The sequence below is a fragment of the Pseudophryne corroboree genome, chromosome 4 (genome assembly GCF_028390025.1).
Source record: "Pseudophryne corroboree isolate aPseCor3 chromosome 4, aPseCor3.hap2, whole genome shotgun sequence".
NCBI lineage: Eukaryota > Metazoa > Chordata > Amphibia > Anura > Myobatrachidae > Pseudophryne > Pseudophryne corroboree.
The window spans coordinates 67,741,624-67,759,421 of record NC_086447.1 but is presented as its reverse complement, the minus strand read 5'-3'; the positions used below and the strand labels follow the sequence as shown (position 1 = coordinate 67,759,421).

At 46.9% G+C, this 17,798-nt stretch overlaps 1 protein-coding gene across 1 annotated transcript in view; it reads right to left on the bottom strand.

Annotated features, from left to right (window-relative positions):
• Positions 1-17,798, bottom strand: part of LOC134908900 (cytochrome P450 2K1-like) — a 130,292-nt gene that overhangs the window by 88,751 nt on the left and 23,743 nt on the right. Inside the window, exons 3-4 of the mRNA XM_063915127.1 lie at positions 15,854-16,003; positions 14,197-14,357 (exon numbers count right to left, since the gene is read on the bottom strand). Coding sequence (XP_063771197.1) covers positions 14,197-14,357; positions 15,854-16,003 — 311 coding nt within the window. The remainder of the gene's footprint in view (positions 1-14,196; positions 14,358-15,853; positions 16,004-17,798) is intronic.

The window sequence follows — 17,798 nt, the reverse complement described above, 5'->3', positions numbered from 1 at the left end:
GTTTGCCTATAACAACGCGGCTCACTCTGCTACAGGGATCTCTCCCTTCCTTTGTGTGTATGGGCATCATCCTAAGGCCAATTCTTTTGACCCCTGGATTCCACGTCTGGTGGTTCCTCTGTTGTTTCGGTCCTTAGGGTTATTTGGAGGAAAGTGAAGAAAGCCCTTGTGTCTGTGTCATTAGTGACCAAAAGGGTTTTTGATAAGCGGAGAAGACCCTGCAGCTTCAAATTAGGAGACTTCGTCTGGTTGTCCACCAAGAATTTGAAGTTGAGACAGCCATCTCATAAGTTTGGCCCCCGGTTCATCGGCCCTTATAAGATCACCAGGGTTATCAATCCGGTGGCATTTCAGTTAGATCTGCCCCGTTCATTGGGTATCAATAAAACATTTAATTGTTCCCTTTTTAAACTGGCGGTTAGTAATCCTTCTTCCAGTGGAAGACCTTCTCCTCTTCTGATACGGGGTCAGAGGGAGTTTGTGGTTGAAAGGGTTCTTGACTCCAAGATGGTTCAGGGTCGGCTGTCATTTTTGGTGCACTGGAAGGGGTATGGCCCGGAGGAGCGGTTGTGGGTGCGCAGTTGTGATCTACATGCCCCCAGACTGATACGCTCTTTCTTCTCGCAGTTCCCCAATAAACCCGGTGGTAGGGGTTCTTTGACTCCTCGTCAGAGGGGGGGGGGTACTGTTAGGATCTCCTGCTCTGTGCTGCCACGTCGCCATGGCAACCGGGAGGCAAGTGTTAGCGAAGTAACCTGAGCGCAGCTGATACTCCGGTCCGGGTTTTTACTGTGTAGTGGTTACAGGCTCTGTGCACGGCAGGGAATCCGGCGCTGGTTTTGTGCTCACAGTCTGTGAGGTCTGAGTGGGGCGTGGATAGCACCTGCTATATAAACCATCCTCTCAGGCTAGGCAAATGCTGCTGAATCTTTGTTTGTTAGTCAGTTCCAGAGAGTTAGCTAGTACTGTGTGACTTTGTATTTACTTGTTGCTTACTGCGAATAGGCCTTGGGATTCGGTACTTCTTTCTGCCAATCTGGACCTAGCAGTAAGACTGGAGTCAGTTGTTTGACCTGCTGGGGTTCTTTTGCTATTCTGTGAACCCAGCAGGTTTGTGGCTGTACTCTCAGACCTGCTTGCTTAATCCTCCCTCACTGTGCAGGGCGTCCAGGTGTCAGTTTAGTGGCAGTAAGCTGAACCTGTGCCCTGCAAGTGGGGGTTAGGATTGTGGATACTCTCCTTGTGTCTATATTTCTATCTCTGACCAAGGAGTTTATTCCCACACCCGTTGGTAACCCTTTGGGGTTTTTTCTGTTGCTCTTAGCAACATCATTTCAGGTGCTCCACATGTTAAATCACTACACATCGCTTCATTGTCCGCTCTATTCCATCTGAGCATTCCTGACACTAGGGAGACACCCAATTCCTGAGCCTTTGGGCTTCTCCGTTCACTTTGTGTTTATTAGTTATTCCATCACCTCCTGTGTATGTTATGCTATACTGTCTATGAGTTCGTTTGCTTCGCTTCCCTCTCTGTTCATACACCGGTATACTCCTGTTAGCACTGGTGTGCGTAACAGTTCCCAGGAACAGAAGTCCTCCCCGGCCTCTACAAAATCCACCGCATGACGCTGGTGCTCCACAGCGGAGCTAGGCCCGGTGGGGGCACGTCTTCGAAATTTCAGCCACAAGTGGGTCCACTCCCAGGTGGATCCCTGGGCAATAGAAATTGTGTCTCAGGGATACAAGCTGGAATTCGAAGAGATGCCCCCTCACCGATACCTCAAATCGGCCCTACCAGCTTCCCCCCACGAGAGGGAAATAGTGTTAACTGCAATTCACAAATTGTATCTTCAACAGGTGGTGGTCAAGGTTCCCCTCCTTCAACAGGGAAGGGGTTATTATTCGACCATGTTTGTAGTCCCAAAACCGGACGGTTCGGTCAGACCCATATTGAATTTAAAATCCCTGAACATATACCTGAAAAGGTTCAAGTTCAAGATGGAATCGCTGAGAGTGGCCATCGCAAGCCTGGAAGGGGGGGGATTTTATGGTGTCTCTGGACATAAAGGATGCATACCTTCATGTCCCCATTTATCCACCTCATCAGGCGTACCTCAGATTTGTGGTACAGAATTGTCATTACCAATTTCAGACGTTGCCGTTTTGTCTCCCACGGCACCGAGAATATTTACCAAGGTAATGGCGGAAATGATGGTACTCCTGCGGAAGCAAGGGGTCACAATTATCCCGTACTTGGACGATCTCCTCATAAAAGCGAGATCAAGAGAGCAGTTGCTGAACAGCGTATCACTTTCTCTGGAAGTGTTACGGCAACACGGCTGGATTCTAAATATTCCAAAGTCGCAGTTGGTTCCTACGACTCGTCTGCCTTTCCTGGGCATGATTCTGGACACAGACCAGAAAAGGGTTTATCTCCCAATAGAGAAAGCTCAGTAACTCATGACCCTGGTCAGGAACTTATTAAAACCAAAACAGGTGTCAGTGCATCACTGCACTCGAGTCCTGGGAAAGATGGTGGCATCATACGAGGCCATTCCCTTCGGCAGGTTCCATGCGAGGACCTTTCAATGGGACTTACTGGACAAGTGGTCCGGATCACATCTTCAGATGCATCGGTTAATCACCCTATCCCCCAGGGCCAGGGTGTCACTCCTGTGGTGGTTGCAGAGTGCTCCCTTCTCGAGGGCCGCATATTCGGCATTCAGGACTGGGTCCTGGTGACCACGGACGCAAGCCTCCGAGGTTGGGGGAGCAGTCACACAGGGAAGAAATTTCCAAGGTCTGTGGTCAAGTCAAGATACTTGCCTTCACATCAACATCCTGGAACTAAGGGCCGTATACAACGCCTTGCGTCAAGCGGAGAACTTGCTTCGCGACCAACCGGTTCTGATTCAGTCAGACAACATCACCGCAGTGGCTCATGTAAACCGACAAGGCGGCACAAGGAGCAGAGTGGCGATGGCGGTAGCCACCAGAATTCTTCGCTGGGCGGAGAATCACGTAAGCGCACTGTCAGCAGTGTTCATCCCGGGAGTGGACAACTGGGAAGCAGACTTCCTCAGCAGACACGACCTCCACCCGGGAGAGTGGGGACTTCATCAGGAAGTCTTCGCACAGATTACAAGTCGGTGGGAACTGCCACAGGTGGACATGATGGCATTCCGCCTCAATAAAAAGCTACAGAGGTATTGCGCCAGGTCAAGAGACCCTCAGGCAGTAGCTGTGGACGCCCTGGTGACACCGTGGGTGTTCCAGTTGGTCTATGTATTTCCTCCTCTTCCTCTCATACCCAAGGTGCTGAGGATAATAAGAAAAAGAGGAGTGAGAACAATCCTCATTGTTCCAGATTGGCCACGAAGGAATCCAGATCTGCAAGAAATGCTCACAGAGGACCCATGGCCTCTTCCTCTAAGACAGGACCTGTTGCAACAGGGGCCCTCTCTGTTCCAAGACTTACCGCGGCTGCGTTTGACGGCATGGCGGTTGAACGCCGGATCCTAGCAGAGAAGGGCATTCCGGATGAGGTCATTCCTACGCTGATAAAGGCTAGGAAGTACGTGACAGCTAAACATTATCACCGTATATGGTGAAAATATGTTTCTTGGTGTGAGGCCAGGAATGCTCCTACGGAGGAATTCCAGCTGGGCCGTTTCCTTCACTTCCTACAGTCCGGAGTGAATTTGGGCCTAAAATTGGGCTCCATTAAGGTCCAGATTTCGGCCCTATCCATTTTCTTTCAAAAGGAGTTGGCTTCTCTACCAGAAGTTCAGACGTTTGTCAAGGAAGTGCTGCATATTCAGCCTCCTTTTGTGCCTCCAGTGGCACCTTGGGATCTTAACGTGGTGTTAAGGTTCCTGAAATCCCACTGGTTTGAACCACACTTAAAACGGTGGAGTTTAAATATCTCACGTGGAAGGTGGTCATGCTATTAGCCTTGGCTTCGGCTAGGCGTGTGTCAGAGTTGGCGGCTTTGTCACATAAAAGCCCCTATCTGGTTTTCCATATGGATAGAGCAGAATTGCGGACCCGTCCACAATTTCTGCCGAAAGTGGTTTCATCTTTTCATATGAACCAACCTATTGTGGTGCCTGTGGCTACTCGTGACTTGGAGGATTCCGAGTTGCTTGATGTGGTCAGGGCTTTGAAGGTTTATGTAGCCAGAACGGCTAGGGTCAGGAAAACAGAGTCGTTGTTTATCCTGTATGCATCCAACAAGCTTGGTGCTCCTGCTTCAAAGCAAACTATTGCTCGCTGGATCTGTAACACGATTCAGCAGGCTCATTCTGCGGCTGAATTGCCGCTGCCAAAATCAGTTAAGGCCCATTCCACTAGGAAGGTGGGCTCTTCTTGGGCGGCTGCCCGAGGGGTCTCGGCATTACAACTTTGCCGAGCGGCTACTTGGTCAGGTTCAAACACTTTTGCAAAGTTCTACAAGTTTGATACCCTGGCTGAGGAGGACCTCTTGTTTGCTCAATCGGTGCTGCAGAGTCATCCGCACTCTCCCGCCCGTTTGGGAGCTTTGGTATAATCCCCATGGTCCTTACGGAGTCCCCAGCATCCACTAGGACGTTAGAGAAAATAAAATTTTACTTACCGGTAAATCTATTTCTCGTAGTCCGTAGTGGATGCTGGGCGCCCGTCCCAAGTGCGGACTTCTTCTGCAATACTTGTATATAGTTATTGCTTCAATAAGGGTTAAGTTATGGTTGCATCAGGGTTTGACCTGATGCTCTGTTATTTGTCATACTGTTAACTGGTTGTTATCACATGTTATACGGTGTGATTGGTGTGGCTGGTATGAATCTTGCCCTGGATTACCAAAATCCTCTCCTTGTACTGTCAGCTCCTCTGGGCACAGTTTCTCTAACTGAGGTCTGGAGGAGGGGCATAGAGGAATGGAGCCAGTGCACACCAGAACCTAAATTCTTTCTTAAAGTGCCCATGTCTCCTGCAGAGCCCGTCTATCCCCATGGTCCGTACGGAGTCCCCAGCATCCACTACGGACTACGAGAAATAGATTTACCGGTAAGTAAAATCTTATTTTCTTGTGTTCTTGGAGTCCTATGATGTCTTTTCCCTTCCCTCGCAGCCACTCGGAGTCTGACTCTACCCAAACCAAACCCTGCCAGCCAATCAGAAGCTCCAACCTGTCACTGTTACTGACTAACTGTCACTACACTATCTATAGCCAGGCAGAGTCTGCCCCTGCAACACCAGATGGAAGAGAACTCGGTAAAGGCCCCCATACATTTGGCTCCCATCCCTGATTTGCTGATCCCGACCATTTTCGGATCGGTAAAACTAAATCTTTTAACGTGTTGAATATTTTAGTTTCCCCGGTATAGCATCAGGGGATCAGGAAATTGCAACAATCTATTGCAGATGTATTGGGGTCTTTGTGTGTTAGGAAGCAGCTGTGGCCCTGTCACGGTGGATGGGGCAGTACGGACGGTGTAATGGTTAGCATTACTGCCTCACAGCACTGAAGTCAGGGGTTCGAGTCCCACCATGGCCCTGTGTGGAGTTTGTATATTCTCCCCGTACTTGCGTGGGTTTCCTCCGGGTACTCCGGTTTCCTCCCACCATCCAAAAATAAACTGGTAGGTTAATTGGCTCCCAACAAAATTAACACTAGCGTGAATGTGTGTGCGTGTACATGTGATAGGGAATATAGATTGTAAGCTCCACTGGGGCAGGGACTGATGTGAATGGCCAAATATTCTCTGTGAAGAGCTGCAGAATATGTGTGCGCTATATAAATAACTGGTAATTCTAAAAATAATAATAATAGGGGATTCCACTGTTCACAACATAAAATTTTCCATGAAACAAAAAATGGATCATACTGTACATTTTGTTAGGGAAGTGGATGGAACCAATTATCTACATGAAATCACTTCATGGAAGCTGAAGGACAAAATGGGGCATCATTTAATAGATATGGCACAAGGAGAGAGATAGGAAATATATTGGGAAATTATACTGGATGACTCTTGTGATTTGTCCTGTCAGAGAAAGAGTGGTGGAGTGAAATAGCTCTGTGTGATGTGCCCTGTCAGAGAAAGAGGGACGGAGTGATATAGCTCTGTGTGATTTGCCCTGTCAGAGAAAGAGAGGTGGAGTGATACAGCTCTCTGTAATTCACCGGGTCAGAGAAAATGTGGCAGAGTGATACAGCTCTGTGTGATTCGCCTGTTAGAGAGAGGCGGAGTGATATAGCCTTGAGTCAGTTACTCTGTCAGAGAAAGAGAGGAGGAGTGATATAGCTCTGTGTGGTTTGTCCTGCCACCGAAAGAGAGGCGGAGTGATATAGCTCTGTGTGATTTGCCCTGTTAGAGTGGCGGAGTCATACAGCTTTCTGTAATTCACCCTGTCAGAGAAAGAGGGGCAGAGTGATACAGTTCTGTGTGATTTGGCCTGTCAAAGAAAGTGGGATGGCGTGATTCAGCTCTGAATCGCCCTGTGGAGCAGAGTGTTATACAGATGGGTCCACGGTTATCTTGACAAGTTTTCTGCGCCTAGGCACAACATGACTTATTAGCATAAACCCTTCATCTATTGTTCTCAGCTGCAATACAATACAGAGAACAATACAGCAGGGGATTAAGTCATTACAGCAGGGGATTAAGTCCGATTGGCAAATCTCAGTTAATCTTATTAAAGGTCAAGATAAACCTGGACTCATCTGTAGCACTGTGTGATTTGCATTGTAAGAGAAAGTGGAGTGGAGTGAGACACAACAGGGAGAGCTGTGGTAATTCAGGAGGCATGGCAGTTGTGCTTCGAGCCGCTTTACTGAGGGACGGCATATGTGCAGGAGTGTGTGCCACTATTATCATGGATCGGTAATTATCTCACATGAATTCACAGATTGGAATCCACATAACATGACCTGTAAGTGGGAGTACTTGAGGGTTGGAGTTGAGAACCACTGCTCTATAGCACAGTATGTATAACCACTGGATGGTCTCTGAATACCCAGAACCCCCCGACTGACCTCAATCAGAGCCCCACCCCTTGTGGCATAATGCTGTGATTCATGTATGTCATTTTGGTTCCCTTTACTTATGAATTGCGGAATTATGATAAGGATTGTCGGGGCGTGTTGTAATGACACAAGGGAGTGGCGGCAAAAACGCAGACGTGTCACGCCCCAAAATTTTTTGAGGGGTGTATTTGCCTTCAGCTGTGATCATATATGTAGAGAAACATGCACCAATGTCGCTACTGCTGTGACCAGTCTACAAGACCATACACTCACTCAGGGAGTCGATGTTACTTGTTGTTGTGACAATGTTGCGTATGTGTACGCAGTCGCTAAGGACTTTGCCATGGCTCCCGTGGGCGTCTCTATTCTTTTCTAGGTGGCTGCTTCACTTGCGATGAATAGCAAGTCCATAGCCTGAATAACTGCAGCTGCGCAGGCATGTGTGTGCAAACATGAATCAGACCCTTAACCACTTAACTGACGATTTTGTTCCCCAAAAACCGCTCCGAAATTGTCGGGTTTTATTATGAGTGAATTAGGTGAAGAACATGAATTTAACCTTATCCAAAATGATTTTAGTTAAAAAAAAAAAAAAGAAAAAAATAATATATTTTCTTAAATGTAAAAAATATTTTTTCCTCAAACATCGGGTGGGAAGATCGGTAACATCGGAACAGCGGTAACATCGCGACCATCGCAACATTACTTTTTACCCCCAAGACAGCTGCCAGGTACACATAGAGAGGGGCTGGGGATGGGTTGGGGAGGTTAGTTTACACTTTCCCAGTGGCTGCTATTGTGTGCAGCCGCTGGGGGTGGCGGGTGGATGGTAGGAGAGAGCAGAGAGTTTGCCAACTGTCCTAAATCTGTGGGCAAGGCACAAATTAAAGTGACTCACTTGCTCAATCACCCTGGACTTCATCCTGACACCAAGGACAGTTCAGTGATAAGTTCCACACAAATTCAGTTTTGGGAAGGGGGGGCGGGGGGGTAGGCAGAGACCAGTATAGCCTAGGGTGGAACCCTTGCTCAGCCTTTCTCATGTAACTTCTGGGTGAGACCCACAGCTTCTAATCTTCCATTTAGGGAATCTGACTTAAATGATTACTTATCTGGGTGTAAACTACAGTACAACTAGCATACCGCACTTTGGTATAATTGTAATTTCTCTGACGTCCTAGTGGATGCTGGGAACTCCGTAAGGACCATGGGGAATAGCGGCTCCGCAGGAGACTGGGCACAAAAGTAAAGCTTTAGGACTACCTGGTGTGCACTGGCTCCTCCCCCTATGACCCTCCTCCAAGCCTCAGTTAGATTTTTGTGCCCGACCGAGAAGGGTGCACACTAGGGGCTCTCCTGAGCTTCTTAGTGAAAGTTTAGTTTTAGGTTTTTTATTTTCAGTGAGACCTGCTGGCAACAGGCTCACTGCATCGAGGGACTAAGGGGAGAAGAAGCGAACTCACCTGCGTGCAGAGTGGATTGGGCTTCTTAGGCTACTGGACACCATTAGCTCCAGAGGGACCGAACACAGGCCCAGCCTCGGAGTCCGGTCCCAGAGCCGCGCCGCCGGCCCCCTTACAGAGCCAGAAGCAAGAAGAGGTCCGGAAAATCGGCGGCAGAAGACATCCTGTCTTCACCAAGGTAGCGCACAGCACTGCAGCTGTGCGCCATTGCTCCTCAGCACACTTCACACTCCGGTCACTGAGGGTGCAGGGCGCTAGGGGGGGGCGCCCTGAGCAGCAATAAAAACACCTTGGCTGGCGAAAATACATCACATATAGCCCCCAGGGCTATATGGATGAATTTTAACCCCTGCCAGATTCCACAGAAAAACGGGAGAAAAGGCCGCCGAGAAGGGGGCGGAGCCTATCTCCTCAGCACACTGGCGCCATTTTCTCTCACAGCTCCGTTGGAGGGAAGCTCCCTGGCTCTCCCCTGCAGTTTCTACACTACAGAAAGGGGTTAAAAAAGAGAGGGGGGCACTAATTAGGCGCAGTATAACAATACAGCAGCTATAAGGGGAAAAACACTTATATAAGGTTATCCCTGTATATATATAGCGCTCTGGTGTGTGCTGGCATACTCTCCCTCTGTCTCCCCAAAGGGCTAGTGGGGTCCTGTCCTCTATCAGAGCATTCCCTGTGTGTGTGCTGTGTGTCGGTACGTTGTGTCGACATGTATGAGGAGAAAAATGATGTGGAGGCGGAGAAATTGCCTGTAACAGAGATGTCACCCCCTAGGGAGTCGACACCTGAGTGGATGAGCTTATGGAAGGAATATGTGACAGTGTCAGCTCTTTACAAAAGATTGATGACATGAGACAGCCGGCGACTCAGCCTGTGCCTGTCCAGGTGTCTCAAAAGCCATCAGGGGCTCTAAAACGCCTGTTACCGCAGATGGCAGATACAGACGCCGACACGGATACTGACTCCAGTGTCGACGATTAAGAGACCAATGTGACTTCCAGTAGGGCCACACGTTACATGATTGAGGCTATGGAAAATGTTTTTACACATTTCTGATAATACCAGTACCACTAAAAAGGGTATTATGTTGGGTGAGAAAAAACTGCCTGTAGTTTTCCCTGCATCTGAGGAATTAAATGAAGTGTGTGATGATACGTGGGTTTCCCCCGATAAAAACTGTTAATTCCTATAAAGTTATTAGCATCATACCCCTTCCCGCCAGAGGATAGGGCACGTTGGGAAACACCCCCTAGGGTGAATAAAGCGCTCACACGCTTGTCTAAACAGGTGGCACTACCGTCCCCGGATACGGCCGCCCTTAAGGAACCTGCTGACAGAAAGCAGTAAAATGTATATACACTCACACGGGTGTGATACTGCGACCAGCAATCGCCTCAGCCTGGATGTGCAGTGCTGGGGTGGCTTGGTCGGATTCCCTGACTGACAATATTGATACCCTAGATAGGGACAGTATATTACTGACTATAGAGCATTTAAAAGATGCATTTCTATATATGCGTGATGCACAGAGGGATATTTGCCGACTGGCATCAAGAGTAAGTGCGCTGTCCATTTCTGCCAGAAGAGGGTTATGGACAAGACAGTGGTCAGGTGATGCTGATTCCAAAAGGCATATGGAAGTATCGCCTTATAAATGGGAGGAGTTATTGGGGGTAGGTCTAACAGACCTGGTGGCCACGGCAACGGCTGGGAAATCCACATTTTTACCCCAGGTAGCCTCTCAACATAAGAAGACGCCGTATTATCAGGCGCAGTCCTTTGGGCCCCATAAGGGCAAGCGGGCAAAAGGCTCCTCATTTCTGCCCCGTGGCAGAGGGAGAGGAAAAAGGCTGCAGCAAACAGCCAGTTCCCAGGAACAGAAGCCCTCTCCCGTTTTCTGCCAAGTCCTCAGCATGACGTTGGGGCTTTACAAGCGGACTCAGACACGGTGGGGGCCCGTCTCAAAAATTTCAGCGTGCAGTGGGCTCACTCACAGGTGGACCCCTGGATCCTTCAGGTGGTATCTCAGGGGTACAAATTGGAATTCGAGACGTCTCCCCTTCGCCGTTTCCTAAAGTCTGCTTTACCGACGTCTCCCTCCGACAGGGAGGCGATATGGGAAGCCATTCACAAGCTGTATTCCCAGCAGGTGATAATCAAGGTACCCCTCCTACAACAGGGAAAGGGGTATTATTCCACGCTGTTTGTGGTACCGAAGCCGGACGGCTCGGTGAGACCTAATTTAAATCTGAAATCCTTGAACACTTACATACAAAGGTTCAAATTCAAGATGAAGTCACTCAGAGCGGTGATTACAAACCTGGAAGAAGGGGATTATATGGTGTCTCTGGACATCAAGGATGCTTATCTCCATGTCCCAATTTACCCTTCTCACCAAGGGTACCTCAGGTTTGTGGTACAAAACTGTCACTATCAGTTTCAGACGCTGCCGTTTGGTTTGTCCACGGCACCCCGGGTCTTTACCAAAGTAATGGCCGAAATGATGATACTCCTTCGAAGGAAGGGAGTTTTAATTATCCCTTACTTGGACGATCTCCGGATAAGGGCAAGATCCAGGGAACAGTTGGTAGTCGGGGTAGCACTATCTCAAGTAGTGTTGTGGCAGCACGGTTGGATTCTTAATATTCCAAAATCGCAGCTGATCCCGACGACACGTCTTCTATTCCTAAGGATGATCCTGGACACAGTCCAGAAAAAGGTGTTTCTCCAGGAGGAGAAAGCCAGGGAGTTATCCGAACTAGTCAGAAACCTCCTAAAACCAGGCCAAGTGTCAGTGCATCAGTGCACAAGGGTCCTGGGAAAAATGGTGGCTTCCTACGAAGCAATTCCATTCGGCAGATTCCACGCAAGAACTCTCCAGTGGGACCTGCTGGAAAAATAGTCCGGATCGCATCTTCAGATGCATCAGCGGATAACCCTGTCACCAAAGACAAGAGTGTCTCTCCTGTGGTGGTTGCAGAGTGCTCATCTTCTAGAGGGCGCAGATTCGGCATTCAGGACTGGGTCCTGGTGACCACGGATGCCAGCCTGTGAGGCTGGGGAGCAGTCACACAGGGAAGAAATTTCCAGGGCTTGTGGTCAAGCCTGGAGACATCACTTCACATAAATATCTTGGAGCTAAGGGCCATTTACAATGCCCTAAGCCAAGCAAGACCTCTGCTTCAAGGTCAGCCGGTGCTGATCCAGTCGGACAACATCACGGCAGTCGCCCACGTAGACAGACAGGGCGGCACAAGAAGCAGGAGGGCAATGGCAGAAGCTGCAAGGATTTTTCGCTGGGCGGAAAATCATGTGATAACATTGTAAGCAGTGTTCATTCCGGGAGTGGACAACTGGGAAACAGACTTCCTCAGCAGAAGTCTTCCACATGATTGTAAACCGTTGGGAAAAACCAAAGGTGGACATGATGGCGTCCCGCCTAAACAAAAAATTGGACAGGTATTGCGCCAGGTCAAGGGACCCTCAGGCAATAGCTGTGGACGCTCTGGTAACACCGTGGGTGTACCAGTCAGTGTATGTGTTCCCTCCTCTTCCTCTCTTACCAAAAGTACTGAGAATTATAAGACGGAGGGGAGTAAGAACTATACTCGTGGCTCCGGATTGGCCAAGAAGGACTTGGTACCCGGAACTTCAAGAGATGCTCACGGAGGACCGTGGCCTCTACCTAGAAGGGACCTGCTCCATCAAGGACCCTGTCTATTCCAAGATTTACCGCGGCTGCGTTTGACGGCAGGGCGGTTGAAAGCCGGATCCTGAAGGAAAAAGGCATTCCGGATGAAGTCATCCCTACCCGGATCAAAGCCAGGAAGGATGTAACCGCAAAGCATTATCATCGCATTTGGCGAAAATATGTTGCGTGGTGCGAGGCCAGTAAGGCCCCGATGGAGGAATTTCAACTAGGTCGATTCCTGCATTTCCTGCAAACAGGAGTGTCTATGGGCCTAAAATTGGGGTCCATTAAGGTTCAAATTTCGGCCCTGTCAATTTTCTTCCAGAAAGAACTAGCTTCAGTTCCTGAAGTTCAGACGTTTGTAAAAGGGGTACTGCATATACAGCCTCCTTTTTGTGCCTCCAGTGGCACCTTGGGATCTCAATGTAGTTTTGGGGTTCCTAAAGTCACAATGGTTTGAACCACTTGAATCTGTGGAGTTAAAATATCTCACATGGAAAGTGGTCATGCTACTGGCCCTGGCCTCGGCCAGGCGCGTGTCAGAATTGGCGGCTTTCTCCTGTAAAAGCCCTTATCTGATCTTCCATTCAGACAGGGTGGTATTGAGGACTCGTCCTCATTTTCTCCCTAAGGTGGTTTCAGCGTTCATCTGAACCAACCTATTGTGGTACCTGCGGCTACTAGTGACTTGGAGGACTCCAAGTTGTTGGACATAGTCAGGGCCCTGAAAATATATGTTTCCAGGACGGCTGGAGTCAGAAAATCTGACTCGCTGTTTATCCTGTATGCACCCAACAAGTTGGGTGCTCCTGCTTCTAAGCAGACTATTGCTCGTTGGATTTGTAATACAATTCAGCTTGCACATTCTGTGGCAGGCCTGCCACAGCCAAAATCTGTAAAAGCCCATTCCACAAGGAAGGTGGGCTCATCTTGGGCGGCTGCCCGAGGGGTCTCGGCTTTACAACTTTGCCGAGCAGCTACTTGGTCAGGGGCAAACACGTTTGCAAAATTCTACAAATTTGATACCCTGGCTGAGGAGGACCTGGAGTTCTCTCATTCGGTGCTGCAGAGTCATCCGCACTCTCCCGCCCGTTTGGGAGCTTTGGTATAATCCCCATGGTCCTTACGGAGTTCCCAGCATCCACTAGGACATCAGAGAAAATAAGAATTTACTTACCGATAATTCTATTTCTCGTAGTCCGTAGTGGATGCTGGGCGCCCATCCCAAGTGCGGATTGTCTGCAATACTTGTAAATAGTTATTGTAACTAAATCGGGTTATTGTTGTTGTGAGCCATCTATCCAGAGGCTCCTCTGTTATCATGCTGTTAACTGGGTTCAGATCACAGGTTATACGGTGTGATTGGTGTGGCTGGTATGAGTCTTACCCGGGATTCATAAATCCTTCCTTATTTTGTACGCTCGTCCGGGCACAGTATCCTAACTGAGGCTTGGAGGAGGGTCATAGGGGGATGAGCCAGTGCACACCAGGTAGTCCTAAAGCTTTACTTTTGTGCCCAGTCTCCTGCGGAGCCGCTATTCCCCATGGTCCTTACGGAGTTCCCAGCATCCACTACGGACTACGAGAAATAGAATTATCGGTAAGTAAATTCTTATTTTTTTTATAGTGCTTTCAATGTGCCCCACATGTAGCTCTTCTCAATAATGTAACTAACAAGTACACTTTTAAATATTCTTAATCCGTCTCTAAGATGGTAGTTACCGTATTCTCTGTACTTCTTCCCCTTTGATGGCTAGCCACACCCCCTCAATCAGCTGGCCACACCTCTTCAGCTTTTCTTCGCCTAACTTCAGGGGCCCGTGACAATGCATTCTCCCTGTGGGCCCTTTATGTCCCAGTTTGTCACTGGCCTGTCTAAATTTGTGGTCACCACCTACCCCCCTCTCTCAGCACCCCTGGCTATATGTGTAAGACAATGGGCAATCTCATAGAACTTGTGGTTGTAAGAATACTTGGCTATAGTGCAATAATATATAATACCCATAAAATAACAGAAAACAAAGTACCACTGTCATAGGTGATGCCACATATCTAGCATTATCAATTGTCAGGCTCAAGAGTCGTAAAAAGGTGGGGTCCTCAAAATCCATGCGATGTCCAAGCAAAATTGCCACAATCACATTTCCAACCGCAGCGTTCACAGATATCAAGTTATCAAACGGTTTCCCTGAAAGTCAGTGATAAATGGTGACACAATGGACAATAATGAACAACTGCATTTCCTCAGTAAATCAAATGAATGATATGTCACACCAGGCTCTGTAGAGATATGCCATTACAGTTTTTGGAATTTATACAGTGCAATTTTTTGATGGTCCATGCCAAAGTCACATAAGGCTTTAATAGCAAATCTTCTCACGGCTTTCCAGTTATCTCCATGGGACGTTTTAATATTCAATAGATATACAGTAGATTAATGTCCAGTGTCAGACTGAAGAATGAAGGAATGCAGAGGCAATTGCCCTTGCTTTAGGGGGTTTGGCCAGTCTCCAAATGAGGCTACCATAGAGACTTGCACAATATTACGTGGGATAGTTGCGTGTCTCAACTGCTTAGTTTGGTTGGCAAGAGGGAGAATTTTGGTGCAGTTTCTATCGAAATGAACCAAGCACCTATATTCCTGCTCCACTAGGTTACCAACTCTCAACTGCATAGTCTGGAACGTGATCCCTGGAGGATGGGGGGGGGGGCCCTCAGGCAGTGGGGCCCACCGGAGATTTCCACTGAACCCCTGTGGGCCAGTCCATCCTGTATATGTCATAGAATCTTTGCACGCTTGATAAGCATATTGAACACCTAGGTGTGCATTTCATGTAAAATCAGAGAATGTTGGTGCACATATTGTAACATATGTTAAAGTTGACTGTACCATGGAGAGTTGGTGCTCCCAACTCCACCTGGTCAGGTGATGCTATGGGAGGGACATGTGTCAGAGTGAATAACATTAATAACTTATTTCTATTTGTCTATCAGATTTATGGGGTGAGTTAACAGAGGCTTTTAGATCCGTTGCCTTACAGGACCTAAGCCTCTTTGTTGGTGGGCCTTCCCCTCCTTCCCTTACAGTTTTTCTGGACTTTCTTTTACTTGTCATTGGGTTTTCTGGGGGCAACAAGCACCTCCCCCATGTGAAGAATAGACATGTTTAGAAGATGAAGCTGGTTACCTGTGTTATGGTTGTGTATTTTGCACCTTGTCGGTCTTATCTTACAATACAGGTTTATTTAGGTAGTGCATTGTAGGTTTTTGTTGTTTTATTGTACATCCTTTCTTAGCTATTGCACCTTCTATAAGGAATCCATAATATTGTTGTTTATTTTCTTAATTAAAATAAATAGATGATCTAATCTGAATCCAAATTTTTGTGTCCATGTGTTTATTTTTGTGTTTATCTATATAAAAGCAAAGACTGTAATTAATAAGTAAAAATCATATCTAATTACAGTGGTTGTTTTATATATATTTTATATATATTGGCGGCTGGCAATCGCCAGTGGTGAAGGTTTGTTATCTCACCTTCACCATAGTATATTTTAGGTAATCCAGAATTACCGTCAGGGGAGCTGCATTTTAATAGGACAATCCACTAATTGTTTTTATGGATTAATTGCTTCCGGATTTCTTTTTTGTTAATATTCATTAGATGGTATATAGAAATTTTACCTTGGAATGATTGAAATCTCTGAACCAGATGATAACATTCTTCTAGAATTCTATCCTCTATAGTGCACTTTCCCATGCCAAAGTCACGTAAGGTTGTAATCGTAAATCTTCTCATGGCTTTCCAGTTATCTCCATGGGACAATATAAGACCTAGATTTAGAAAATGAAATGTGTTACAGTGATCACACAGCATCTGTCTATGTATTGGAAACAATGGGAAGAAAAGGGATTGTCGCACAAGCAATAATAAATGGATAGAATAAAATTTAACTTTCAATGTTAATATTAAAAAACCTCATACAGTGAAATATTAAAATCAGACAGAAATAGAAAATGTGAAATATAGTAAAGAATAAAGTGAAATAAAATTCACGCTGTTACAGTATATGCTGCAGAAATTAGTTTCAATAATTGCGAGCAATAATGACTCTCCGTTATGTATTGACAATTAATTATATGTATAAAGGAGGCATTATATATCAGATGTTACTGTATAGAGGAAAAGGTCAGTTTGGTGCCGCACAGGACTCTAGAAATCTCTTTATAATGGGCTCTTGTAAAATTTGTCCCTTGTGAACCAACAGTGCATATGCATAAGAAATGCCTGACTCGGTATTCAAGGAGTTGCTGTTGTTGGTGGTGCACCCAGAGTCAATAGTACGTGTCAAAGTTTCAAAAGAAAAGAGAGACTCTGTGTTGGTGCACGCTTGAAAACTAAAACTTAACTTTTAATTAGAGTATGATAAAATTATGGTACACAGATAAACAAACATATAATACTTTAGGAGAAGGTCATAAAAAATTATTATAGCCTCTCTCCACTTGTATTCTTTGATCTGAGAACTGATTCTCAATAGTCAAAAAGAGGGGGATAAATAGGAGTAACAATTCTCCTAATAATATGAGTATTTAAGGTGACAGTGACACCTGAGATGAAAATATCAAGAATTTAATTTCAGCATAACAGAAAAATTCCGACATGTGGTACATAGGCATTTGATATAATAAATTTTGACTAAGATTTTAGTCCATCAACCAATGCCTATTGTGATGGTATATCCTGGTAAAGGTTAATCTGCTATTTCTAAGTTTCTTTTTTTTGAAATTCTTTATTTATACGTGGTTAAACATGGTATAAAAACATTGCATGAACAAAGGGACCGGAGGCCAACAGAGCCCACGTCCAGCATAAACCACAAATTTTCAGAGTTAGTCTAAAAGGACAGAACAGTAACGTTCCAATATGGAGGTCAGGGGGGGGGGGGAGGAGGAAGGGGGAAAAGGGGGGGGGGACCACGGTGTCATCTGTGCTCAGTGTATATCCTGGAAATGGTAGGATTAAGAAAAAGAGTGAGAAGGGAGATCAAGGGGGAGACAGAAGAAGAGTAGAAAAAGGGAAAAGGAGAAGAGAGTGATAGGGAGGAAGAGATGGGGGAGAAAAACATAGGGGGAAAGCAGCAGGCAGTGCCCATGGGTCTACGGAGTAAGCTAGGGGCAAGGGTGGGGGGGCGGGCCTCCACGTTCAGCAGCGAGCCACGGGGCCCAGACCTGCTCAAAGATGTGGCCCCGGTCGTGGAGATAGTATGTGATCTTTTCCATTGAGGCAATGTGCCAAATTTTGGTTTTTAGGGACTGGAGAGAGGGTGATGAGGGGTTCTTCCAATTAAGAGCTATCAGCGACTTTGCCGCCGCCAGGATGTGTGAGGTCAGTTTCTGGGAAAATTTATTGAGTAATTGAGGAGGGAGACATAGTAAAAAGATCCAAGGATCTTTCAGCACAGGAGAATCTAAAAGCGAATTGAGGAGGGAGTGGACTAAGTCCCAAAAGGGAGCGATGGATGGGCAGGTCCACCATATGTGGAGCATAGTGCCCCTGGCCCCGCAATTCCTCCAGCAATTAGGGGAAGAAGATGGAAAGAATTTATTAATTCGGTCAGGGGTGTAG